Source organism: Rhincodon typus, chromosome 42 (genome assembly GCF_021869965.1).
Source record: "Rhincodon typus isolate 14 chromosome 42, sRhiTyp1.1, whole genome shotgun sequence".
Lineage (NCBI taxonomy): Eukaryota > Metazoa > Chordata > Chondrichthyes > Orectolobiformes > Rhincodontidae > Rhincodon > Rhincodon typus.
The window spans coordinates 276,830-289,758 of NC_063373.1; the positions used below are offsets into that span (position 1 = coordinate 276,830).

At 46.6% G+C, this 12,929-nt stretch overlaps 2 protein-coding genes across 2 annotated transcripts; one reads left to right on the forward strand and one right to left on the reverse strand.

Annotated features, from left to right (window-relative positions):
* The first annotated feature begins 240 nt into the window (after positions 1 to 240).
* LOC109911301 (zinc finger protein OZF-like) lies at positions 241 to 8,434 on the forward strand. The gene is made up of 2 exons (XM_048619154.1): positions 241 to 359; positions 1,722 to 8,434. Exon 2 carries the CDS (start codon positions 1,803 to 1,805, stop codon positions 3,075 to 3,077), a length of 1,275 nt encoding a protein of 424 aa, XP_048475111.1. The 5' UTR covers positions 241 to 359; positions 1,722 to 1,802; the 3' UTR covers positions 3,078 to 8,434.
* Positions 8,435 to 11,758: 3,324 nt separating this feature from the next.
* Positions 11,759 to 12,923, reverse strand: LOC109911302 (proteasome 20S subunit beta 5). The gene is made up of 2 exons (XM_020510590.2): positions 12,813 to 12,923; positions 11,759 to 12,589 (listed from the first exon to the last, which is right to left on the reverse strand). The coding sequence occupies exons 1-2, from the start codon at positions 12,883 to 12,885 to the stop codon at positions 12,303 to 12,305; spliced, it is 360 nt and encodes a 119-aa protein (XP_020366179.2). The 5' UTR covers positions 12,886 to 12,923; the 3' UTR covers positions 11,759 to 12,302.
* Between the last annotated feature and the right edge of the window lie 6 nt (positions 12,924 to 12,929).

A 12,929-nucleotide genomic window follows, 5' to 3' on the forward strand; every position in this document is an offset into this window, starting at 1 on the left:
GGAAATCAAGGAATAGGTCAGGGGCAGAAATAAAATGAAAGACCATCAGTTCAGTCGTTACACAGCAGAGGTTAATTGGGCCGAAAGGCCTCAGCTCCAGCTCAGGCTCCCAAAAACCACTGGGAAGGAGGCGGCGGACGCCCTGCATCTCGGCGCTCCCATTGGTTGGAGGACCATTTTCCCTCCCCACCCCCGGGGAGCGATCCGAGCCCCTATTGGTCTGGACGCACGTCAATCAGGTGCAGGCCCCACCCTCCCAGGTGGCGGAGGTCACGTGGTGCGGCCCTGTAGCCGCTGAGTCTGAGGCGGCTCCGGTTCGCTTCCACCGGGAGGGGGAGGGAAAGCTTCCAGAAGCTCCGGTTCGTGCGTTTGTTCATCTTTATTATGTCCCCGCTCGCGTTATTCTCTCCAGTGTTTGCAGCTCCGGACGGTTCACTTTTTGCCGACGTTTACTTGTAATCTCCTTTGGGCTACTGCGCCTCCCTCCGGGGCGGGCATCGGGCGCATGCGCGTCTGTCTCACCGCGGAACACATAGAGCGCTTTCCCGCGCGCGGGGCCTTATGGGATGGTCCGGCCGCCCTCGGGCAATGGCCAACCAGCCGGCCGGCGGGGAGCTTCTCAGGCGGGCTCCTCGGGATGCTGAAAACCTGCTGGCATCGGGAACAGCAGCAAGGCCGTTCAGCTTCCTTGACTATCGTTGACAGTGTGCAGTATTGGTCATCTTATTCGATGCCGTTGGAAGCCTATTAAAGACAGTTTGCACCTGGATTTGGCGGATGTTTCTGTGTTTCACTTGATCGAACAGATTAGGGTTGTAGCCGCCGGAGTTTAGATGGGTAGGAGTCAACTTAATTGAGGAGTCTTGTTAAGGTAGATGTGAAAAGAAAAAAAAAGAAAGAATTGCAGATGCTGTAAATTAGAAACGATAAAAGAAGTTGCCGGAAGAGCTCAGCAGGTCTGGCAGCATCTGTGTAGAGAAATCAGAGTTAACGTTTCGTGTCCTTTCTGAGGAAGGGTCACCAGACCCAAGACATTAACACTGATTTCTCTTCACAGATGCTGCCAGACCTGCTGAGCTTTTCCTGCAACTTCTGTAGTTGTGAAAAGGATGATCCCTCATTCTACAATATCCCTTGAGGGTAACAGAAGCAGACTTTGAATCTTTTTCAGGCAGAAATAGATAGCTTCTTGACAAACAAGTTGATAAGTGGATGGATATTGATGGATGGATCAGATCAGGGATTGATATTATTGAAAGGCAGAGTAGGCTTGAAGAACTAAATGCCTGCTCCTAACTCTAATGTACCTTTCAATCCTTGCTTTCAAAGCCGTTATTCTTCACGTCATCCGCAAATTTGCATTATGGCTTTCTACCCCATAACAGTCATTTGAGTTCATGTCATCAGAACATTAGCCAGGGACTATGGATTAATAATCAAGTGTCATTACCAATGTGCCACCCCCTCCTCTTCACAGGGTGCTGCAGTCACAAGATCTGCTTTCTGAATCGTAACTAAGGTCATGTCTTCATTTACAATTTCTGCCAATTTAATGACTGTCTGTTTCTATCTCCACTCCTCTCTTTGTGAGTGACCTTCCCCTCCCTGACTCTCCACTTCCTGCTAATGTGCTGGTAGAAAGGCATTTCATTGTTCTTTGGGGAAAAATTAGCTGCAAAGTAATTGTGCTCCATCTTACTCTTCCTGCATTCATTTTACAGGGGTTTATAGACCAGGCCTCCCTTTAAGATCTGAGTCAGTAGCTGGATTCATCAGGATCTGAACATCATCGGTCTTTGCACATGGAAGGAGAAAAGCGTGATCGACTGGTGGACACACCACACGTTTGTACCGTGTGTGGACTCACCGTTATCCTTTCGCCTGACCTGGAGAGACACGTGCACTGTAACTGTGAGGAGGAGCCAGGTAACAGTCGGGGCAGCAAGAAAGAATTCGGTTCACTGTCCGTAGATGATCAACGCCCTGCCACTGAGGAGAGTCAGTTTACCTGCTCTCCATGTGGGGAGGATTTTTCTTATCCTTCCCATGTGCGAGCGCAGCAGCGGGTTCACTGCAACAAGAATCCGTGGAAATGTTCCCACTGTGCCAAGGGCTTCAAGAACCCGCAGGAGTTTAAGCGACACCAGGGCCAACACACTGGGCAGAGGCCTTTCCCCTGCTCGGTATGCGGGAAGGGATTCACTCAGTTATCTGACCAGCGGAGGCATCGGAAAAGCCACTCCGTTCAACCACTCCTTGACTGCTCCTTCTGCGGGAAAAAGTTCACTCGATCATCTTCCCTCCTGAGACATCAGCAGTTTCACACCAATGCACGTCCGTTTCAGAGTTCAGACAAATGCAACCAGGAGCTGAGGGGACAACAGCTGGAGGGAGTCAACGAGAGGCCGTTCACCTGCCCGGCGTGTGGTAAGAGGTTTGCCCGCTCTTCCAACCTGCTGACCCACCAGCGGGTCCACACGGGGGAGAGGCCATTCACCTGCCCGGACTGTGGGAAGGAGTTTGCCCAGGCTTCCAACCTGGAAACGCACCAGCGCGTCCACACTGGGGAGAAGCCATTCACCTGCTCTGTGTGCGGGAAAGGATTTGCTCGATCGTCCGCCCTACTGACCCACCAGCGGGTACACACCGGGGAGAGGCCGTTCACCTGCTCCGTATGTGGGAAGGGGTTCACTCAGTCCTCCAACCTGCTGACCCACCAGCGCATCCACACCGGCGAGAGGCCGTTCACCTGCTCCGTGTGCGGGAAGGGATTCATTCGCTCCTCCAAGCTGCTGACCCACCAGCAGGTCCACACCGATGAGAGACCGTTCCCCTGTTCGACCTGCGGGAAGTGTTTTAAAAGCACCAACAGTCTGGTGATACACCAACGCTATCACACTGCCGTGCGACCGTTCGCCTGCTCTGTGTGCGGGAAGGGATTCACAGACTCGTCCCACCTCCTGAGGCACCAGCGGGTCCACACAGATGAGAGGCCGTTCACTTGCTCTGTGTGTGGGAAGGGATTCATTCGCTCCTCCCACTTGCTGAGACACCAACAGGTTCATCCGACTTCCTAGCATATGACCCTGATGGTAGCTGGGCTGAAGTGAAAAGTGTTTTATGAATTCCCATGCTGTTCCTTTAGGTTTTCAGCCTGTTTGGCTGACAGTTCCCTTTATCGAATCTCTCATGGTTTTACATGAACTCTACACCACAAGCCATTTGGCTCAGTTGGTCTGAGAACACATTATTTCACCACTTGAGCCTCGTCCCATCCTCTCTTCACCTCACATCCATAACCATATCCTTCCATTCCTTTCTCTATCATGTGTTTATCCAGTTATCCCCCTTCAGTATGTTCCGACTATTCTTTTAATATGACTGTACGAAACAGGAACAGAATGAGGCCATTTGGCCCCTTCAGCCATTTGAAAGGTCACAGTTGATCCAACATTCCTCACATCCACTTTCCAGTCCTTTCCCCATAACTCTTGATTTTTGAACTGGACAAGAATCTATCTATCTTAGCCTTAAATATACATAATGACTCTGTTCCCACAGTGCTTTGGCAAGGAATTCCAAAGACTCTTAATCCTCTGAGAGGAAAAAAATCTCCTCAACTCAGTCTTAAATTGGTGCCCATTTATTCTGAGTCAATGCCCTCTGGTCTTGGACTCAACCATGAGGGGAAACATCCTCTCAGCATTTATCCTTTTAAGCTCCTGAAGAATGCTACATGTTTCAATGAGATTGCCACTAATTTTTCTAAGCTCAGTGAGTAGAAACCCAGCCTGTTTAACCTTTGCTCATTAGACAACCCCTCCACACCAGAGATCATCCTAGTGAATCTTCTCTGAACTGCCTCAAATTAAATGATATCTTTCCTTAATTAAGGGGAAACCAAAACTGCTCACAGTACTCCAGATGTGGTCTCACCATTTTGTACAGTTGCAGTAAGGCCTCCCTTCTCTTATACACCAACCACCATTATTGGAGAGGATTTGAGTACAGCAGTAGTGAAGTAATTCTTCAATTGTATAGGAACTGGTTTCAACTGGACCTGGAGTACTTTGTATAGTTCTGGTCTCCTTATCACAGGAAGGATATTATTGTCATAGAGGGAGTGCAATGAAGGTTCACCAGACCTGTTCCTGGGATGGTGAGAGACTATCCTACTAAGACAGATTGGGCAAAATGTATTCTCTAGAGTTCTGAAACATGAGAGGTGATCTCATTGAAACTTTCAAAATATTTAAAGGGGTAGACAGGATAGATGCAGATAAGATGTTTCCCCATTTGGTGAGTCAAACCCTAACAGGGCACAGTTTATATTCATGCCTACAAAATAGGCACAAGAGTAGGCTATTTGGCTCATTAGGTCCACTCTGCCATTCAATATGATTGTAGCTAATTATCCAATCCGTACTACCCTGTTCTCACTTCCTTCCCATATCCTTTGATCTCTGTAAACCGAAGAACTATAGCTAACTCCTCTTTGAAAACATTCAATGTTTTGGCCTCAATCAATTTCTATGGAAGAGAATTCGACAGGGTCACCACTCTGGCTAAATAAATTTCTCCTCAACTCAGTCCTAAATGTCCTGCCCCATATCCTTAGAGTATGACCCCAGGTTCTGGACTCCCTGCTCATTGGGAATGACCTTCCTGTATTTACCCTGTCTAGTCCTGTGAGAATTTTATTGGTTTCTATGAGATCAGATCTCATTCTTCTAAACTCCAGTGAATATAGTCCCAACCGATCCAGTCTTTCTTCATATATCAGTCCTGCCATCCCAGGAAACAGTCTGGTAAAACTTTGTTGCACTCTCTTCATAGCCAGAACCATCCTTCCTCAGACAAGGAGACCAAAACTGCACACACAATTCTCCAGGAGTGGTCTCACCCAGTACAGTTGCAGTGAGATATCCCTGTTCCTGTATGCGAATCCTCTCGCTATAAAAGCCAATGTTCCACTAGCCGTCTTCACTGCCTGCTGCATCTGCTTGATTACTTTCAGTGACTGGTGTACAAGGGACATCCAGGTCTCCTGCTTCCCAATCTCTCACCATTCAGATAATAATCTACCTTCCTGTTTTTGCTCTCAAAGTGGATAATCTCACGTTTGTTCGGATTATACTTCACAGTTCATCGGCCCACCCAGCATTGTGTTATCCGCAGACTTGGAGGTTAATTTAGGTTACGTTTAGTTAATTGTATCATACAGCAGGGAAGAGAGTCTTCAGCCTATCTGTGCCATCATAAATACACTTCTACTTATACTAGTCCCACTTTCCAACACTAGGTCCATAATCCTGACTGTTACGACACTTCAAATGTTCATCCAAGTTTTTTTCTTAAGATGTTGTGAGATTTCCCACCTCAACCACCCACCCAGGGAGTGTATTCCAGATTCCCACCACCCTCTGGGTGAAAACAGATTTTCCTCAAAACCTTCTGCTTTTCACTTTAAAAGTGTGCCCCTTGTTCTTGACTTTTGGACTGAGGGAAACAGCTGCTTACTATCCACCCTGTCTATTCCCCTCGTAATCTTATACACCTCAATCAGCTTCCCCTCCAACCTTCTCTGCTTTAAAGAAAACAGGAAGGATGGTTCTGGCTATGAAGAGAGTGCAACAAAGTTTTACCAGACTGATTACAGGATAGAAGGACTGATGTATGAACAAAGACTGGGATGTTGAATCTCCTCTGCACCCCATCCAGCACAATCATATCCTCCCTTTAGTGTGGAGACTAGAACTGCACACAATACTCCAGCTGTGGCCTAAACAAAGTTCTGCACAGGTCCAACATAACTTCCATGCTTCTGTAATCCATCTGTTCACTGATAAAGACAAGTGTCCTGTATACCTTCTTCACTCCCCTATTAACTTGTTCTGCCACTTTCAGGGATCTGTGGACTCCCCAAGATCCCTCTGAACTTCCCAGTGATCTGCCATTCATTGAGTATTCTCTTGTCTTGTTCTTCTTCCATAGTGCATGACCTCACGTTTATCAGGGTTAAATCTGACCAACTCATCTATACCCTCCAGTGATCTAAGATGACCCTCCTTACTGTCAACCACACAGCCAGTCTTTGTCATCCATAAACTTACTTATAATACCCCTATTGTTCTCATCTGCATCATTTATGAATATTACAAACAATAAGAGGCCCAGTCCTGATCCATCTACAACCTTCTATCACCACCAGCTGTCTCCTCCTACTAAGCCAATTTTGGATCCAACTTGACAAGTTATCCTGGATCCCATGAGCTATTACTTTTACCAAGTTTCCATGTGGGACCTTTTCAAAGGCCTTGCTGAAATCCATACAAACGATCAACTGTCCTACCCTTGTCTACACATTGGGTCAGCTCCTCAAAAAATTCAATCAAGTCTGTTAGTTCTCTCACCCAAATCTTTAAGACCACAGGACACAGAAGCAGAATTGGGCCATAGACTTCTGTGGCAATGAGTTCTACAGATTCCCCAGCTTCTGGCTGAAGAGATTCCTCCCCATCTTAGCTCGAAAGGGTCATCCCTTCACTCTGATAGACTGTGCCCTTGGGTCTCAGTCTCTCCTAGTAGTGTAAACATCTTTGCCACGTCCTCTCCACTCAGGCCTCTCGATAAGCTATATTCAGATATATTCTGAATAGCTGGGGTCCAATCCCCGTACTCTGCAGTAGCTACTTCCAGCCACTCAGAAAAAGAACCATCGCTCCTGCTCTATGCTTCCTATCTGCCAACCAGTTCTCTCTGCATGTCAGTACACTACCCCTATGCCATGCTCTTTAATTTTACATGCTTTCTCTTCAGTGGGACCCTACCTTAAAAATAAAGGGAATGCCACAGGGTACTGAGATGAGGAGAATTCTTTTCACTCAGGGTGTTGAGAACCTTTGGTATTCTGTACCACAGAGAGCTGTGGAGGCTCAGACTCTGAATATGCTTCAGATAGAGACTGACAGATTTCTGATGACTGGTGGCATACAGGGTTATGAGTAAAAAGCATTGAAGTGTTCAATCAGCCATGATCATGTTGAATAGCAGGGCAAACTAGAGAGGCTGAACGGCCTTCTCCTGTTCCTCTGTTCCCATCCTGAAACGGTTTGCCAGAGCAGACACTGAGAGGATGTTTCCCCTTGTCGGTGACATCTAGAACAGGGGCTACAGTGTGAAACTGAGGGGTTTTGTCCATTTAATTGGAAATGAGGATAAATTTTATCACCTGGTGAGGGTGATGAGTGTGGAATTCCCTCTCCCAGAAAGCAGTGAAGGCTGGGCCACTGAATATATTCAAGGCTGAGTTAGACAGGTTTTTGATCGAAGCAGTTAGAGGTTATGCGGGACAGGAAGAAAGTGGAGCTGAGACCACAACCAGATCAGCACGATCTTATCGATAAGCAGAGCTGGATCAAGGAGGCAAATGTTCTTCTCCTGCTCTTATTTCTGATGATCTTTTAATTTTTATAATCATTATAGAAGGAGTGCTGGAGGATCTGCCTTTGAAATATGTGGTTTCCTGATTTCGGGAGTACACTGAAGCTGTGCGTATAATGTGTAATAATAAGTGAGGCAAAATTCAGATTCAACCTACAAGTGGCTTGAGAAACGTTTGTTATTTTATTTGGTAACAGACTCGAAAGACCAGTCTTTATTACCTTTTTCCCCTGGTATCTTCTTGAGAAGGTATTGGTCGTTGTTTCAGGTTCTGGTTCTGAAGAGGTTAATGTTCGTGTTACATTGAATCTACCCATTGCACTGATGTGACACATTGTGTGTGGGTGGAGGCAAGGTGTTTTATTCCAAATTTCAGAAGGAGCAGATCTATCTGTACCAACTGTGAGGGGTTTTGGTAATTATGTCTAACTTCAAGATTGTTATGGAAAAGGACAAAGATGGGCCTGAAATGAAAGCTGTTAAGTGTGGGGAGGCTGATTTTAATAAGATCAGAGATGATTTGGCCAGAATGGACAGTGGAATGCATTCAAGAAAGACGTATGGAAAGTACAGGGCCAACATGATCCAATGAAGAAAAGGATAGGGCCATCAAATTCTGTTAATCTTGGATATCAAGGTATAGAAAGTTGGAGGCCTGAGCGAAGTGGGGATGGTCAGCGGGCCGGAGGCTTGAGCAGAGCAGAGGAGGTGGTTGGACTGGGGACCAGTCAAGTGGTTTTTGAGCCCTGGTAGACCATGTGTGGAAGCCCCCTGCACTGATGTACTGAAAGACTGTAACACTTATTAATCTTATTCTCATTTTTCTAACTTATACTATGAACAACTGTAAGTAATGTAACTTTTTTTTTCTTTTTTCCCTTTATTTCTGTACTTTGTACTTTCGATGTCGTCATATGGGGCGACATTGTAAACTTTTCATTGTACTCCTGCTCTTGAGTACACGTGACAATAAAGGATATTCTATAATCTACTCCCTTTACTTTGCATCCACAAGGTCTGAATACTGCTTTTTCGTCTTGCAGCCCCATTCAGCTGCACTATTATTAATTGTGCACAGGCTTCTTTTAAGCCGTTTTGGCTCCTAAGACTTTCCTGACCCTCCATCGTCCAGAGCTATTCAACTGCTGAAGGACTTGCCCGAGCCCTCATTACACAAAACCTGTGGTTCATCTGCCTTTAGCAGCACGGTAATATTAGAGTGTACAGTACTGTCGTACAAGCAACATAGTAGTTCTTATGAATACACAGAATCTCTGTCCGTCTCTCCTTCACTAACTCACTGGCTTTCCGAAGTGTCTGTAACCAACGATCAAAAAACCAACTGACCTATAGAACCCCTCACAATAAGCCTCTCCCCCTGTGCTGAGGAGTATCTCAGGTTACCGTCAAATGACTTATGGAGCTATCTGTTCCATAAATGTTACGAGACATGTATGTTGGCTTGCTCTGCACCAATAATGGGTACAGACAGAGGATTCCAGTCATGAACCTAGTCCTTCAGTGTGTGTTTCCTCTTGAATCATGTAAACTACAGCGTCCTTGATGCACTGGCTGCGATAGTTTTATTGTTTGTTCCTCAAGGTTCAGCCTCAGATAGTCCTGCCTGAAAAGACAGTGTTCTCTTTAATTAACTGTTGCACAGCCAGTATCAACACACTAGTGTTTTTGTTTTGTTTTATGTGAAATGATCCTCTTGAAAGACACATTGGATCTGGTGCAGGTGCATTCGTCATTTGCCTCCGGTTCTTGTTTGATCTTATAGCCTTGTCTATAAAGGCAGATTTGCTGTTTGTTAAAACTGTTCAATGTCAAATCGAAGACCAGAGAGGGGAGGATGCTCTTGTAATCTCCAGAGTTCTGATCAAAGCAGTCAAAAATCTTACAGCTGGACAGTATAAACCCAGGAACGATGTTTCCCCTGGGTAGGAGCTCTACACTCAAGACATCTTCAGAACAGGAGGTGTTGTTCAGTACTAAAATTGGAACAGGAATTGGCTCTCTTCGAGTCTGCCCCACTATCTAATACAGTCATGATTAATCGAACACAGCAATGCCATTTTATCCACATGAACCCCATAACTTTGTACTCCACTGGTTATCAGATCTATCGATCCCTATCTTAAACATAATCAATGCCAGCTCTCTCAGTCCTCTGTGGGAGACACTACCAAAGATTGACAAATATCCAAGTAACAATATTTCTCATCTCAGGTCACCCATTACTTTTAAATTGCACCCATAAATGTGAGAGTCAAAATGGGAAATAACACTGAATGACCGAGCAAATCATCTGGCAGAACCAGATGGATGCGTGTCCACAACCTATTTCATTCGTTGAAACAGATTGAGGACATTGCTGACTCAGTTACCATTTATCACTGCGTCCCTAGTAGCACACCTGCCCCCAAACCGTGGTGAGAGGTTGAGAAGGTGGGGGGGTGAGCTGCCTTCTTGAATCACTGCAGTCCATGTGCTGTAGATAGACCCACAATGCCCCTTAGGGAGCGAATTCAAGGATGATTCAGCAACACTGAAGGAACGTCAATATATTTCCAAGTCAGGATGGGGAGGAGTTCAGAGGGGAACTTGCAGGGGTTGGTGTTCCCATGCATCTCCTGCTCATGTCCTTCTCGATTGAAGTTGTCATGGGTTTGAAAGGTGCTACCTAAAGATCACAGAATCCCTCGTGTGGAAGCAGGCCAGTCGGCCCATCAAGTCCACACTGACCCTCCAAAGAGCAGCCTACCTAAACCCACACCCCTACCCTGTCCCTGTAATCCTGCATTTCCCCATGGCTAACCCATCCAGCCTGCACATCGCTGGACACTATGGGCAATTTAGTCTGGCCAATCCACCTAACCTTGGACTGTGGGAGGAAACTGCAGCACCCAGAGGAAACCCATGCAGGCACGGGATGCTTATGGATGTGGTGCCAATCAAGAGGGCTGCTTTGTCCTGGATAGTGTCAAACTTTGAGTATTGTTGGAGCTAGCCCCATCCAGGCAAGTGGGGAATATTCCATCACATTCCTGACTTATGCTTTGTAGATGGTGGACAGGTTTTGGGGAGTCTAATCCAGTTAATAGCTAATCTAGTTCAGTTTCTGGTCAACTGTATCCCCCAGGATGTTGTCAGTGGGGATTTAGTGACTGTAATCCTATTGACTTTTATGAGATGTTTATCTCTTAAATGTAAATGGTAATTGCCTGGCGTTTGTGTGGCGCAAATGTTACTTATCACCTTCACCCAAGCCTGGATTTTGTTCAGATCTTGTTGCATTTGAACACGGACTGCTTCCATATCTTGAGGAGTCATGAATGGTGCTGAACGTTGTGCAATCATCAGCGAACATCCCCACTTCTGACCTTACCATGGTCATTGATGAAGCAGCTGAAGATGGTTGAGCTGGGACACTGTCCTACGCAAATAAGGAGCTCTTCTGGTGCAGTGGTAACCTCTACCTTTGTTCCAGAAGTGTATTATTTTATAATCAACCTGTTCAGAGATGTAATATCTACCCTGAGCAAATCCTGTGGCTGAGATAACTGACTAAGTGTGTTACGACTAACCACAAATCACAGCAGAAATTAATTGCACACTTGCTTAATCAAGTTAAAATTATTGAAAATTAACCTGATGCTACACAAGTGATTAGGAATGCAAATGAAACGTTGTTGTTTGTTGCGAGATGAATGGGACATAGAAGTCAAAGTTCTACTACACTGACAGGGTGTTAGGGAGACCACATCTGGAGTACTGTGTACAGTTTTAGCCTCCTTGTTTAAGACAGCGCACAGATGCCTCCAAACTGTGCGTGAGTGCATTAAGATTTTCTAAACAACCTGCTATAACCTCCTTAACAATACATTCAAATATTTTCCCTACCACCTTTTCTAAAGAGTAAGATGCAGAAACAGGTTGTGCAGAGAGATGGCATACGAAAGGTAGGAAAGTCACTGGTTATAGATTTGGATTTACAACGGCATATGTTCGTCAAAGTCAATCTGTCTCACTCGTTTCCTGAAAGGACCTCAACAACCCTGCTTACCTTTGAAAAACCCTCTCTTATCTCCGTGACCTCTTTCAGTCCCTGCAAGCTTCTCTGTGCTCCTCAAGTTCTGAGCTCTTGACTACCTCCCGATTCCGAATGTTTGGTCACGTGTTGCTAATACCTTTTCACGCAGAACTATCTGAATGGTGTATGGTTTGCTGCGCCCTCTTGTTTCACACAATTCAAGTCAAGACACACAAGAGGAGACTCCGATCCCTGACCAGAAATTGCACAGCCAGATCCTTAAATGTAACAGTTTATTGCCATTCCAAGCAAAAAAACACAAGAGGGTTAGTGTTAACATGGGAGTGACCATTAAAAAAACGCCCAGCTCCGATTCAAAATGGGTCTCACCCCCTCCATCCCAAAAGACAAATCATTGTTGAAACCAGACACTGTGTCTAATCTTCACCCTTATTCTCCTGTGCCCCCTAACACTATGTTGAGAGCGGGGTGGGGGAGACGACCAAATATTCACCCACAAATTTCCCAGCCGCACCCTCCCATTCCCAGCAGAGATCTGCAAAGCTGTGTCAGATAGACGCATTTTTCTCTCTCCCCTTCCCTGCTCCCCATCCAGTCAAATAGCTCCAAGCTTGGATTGGGTGAGGAGGAGGATGAGAGAAAGATGGGGGTGGGGTCCCTCGCCCTCTTGTCCAGCTGTGACTCTATAGGAGCAAACATTCATTCGATAAACAAACTGCCCGCGCGCCCCCCCCCACCACACACACACACACACACCTCTCCACCCCTACCCCACCCCCCGGTCGCCACCCCTCATCTGGCTTTAGGCACACCCGTCTTTGTACTTCTGATGAAGGTCCATGACATCGTCACGGCAGATACGCACCCAACCGGTCTCTTTGACATGGTAGAGGCTGACTATTCCCCCTGAGTAGGCATCGCGGTAGGTGGCATGATAGATGGCCTGCTTGGCCAGCTCATAGGCCTCCGTGGGGCTCATGTCGTGCCGGTACGCCCGGTCCAGCACACCGTAGGCGTAGACAGAGCCCGAGCCCACAGAGAAGATCTGACCTGAGACTCTATTTCCCTCGCTGTCGACGTAATAGAGACCTGGAGGTGGTAGGGGAGGATGAAAGAGAGAGAGAGAAAGTCAAGGAAGATGGGAGAGAAATCACACAGAAGCACCATCTGCCATTCAGGACATTAGACTGCAGAGGCAGCACACTTTTCAGAGATTAGCCCTGCCAACCCAGGGATAAGGAGGGTGAATGGATAGCTCCCCAGCCCAGGAATGACCCTGCTCGTGTGTCCCAGCCCCCAGCTCGCCTCTCACCTGGCCCTCGCTTGTCCCAGCCGCAGATCATGGTGCCCATGGACAGCCCCATGCCTTTGTACTGGTAGACCATGTTGGCCAGCAGTTTGGAGGCAGCAGCCACAGAGATCCTCTCCT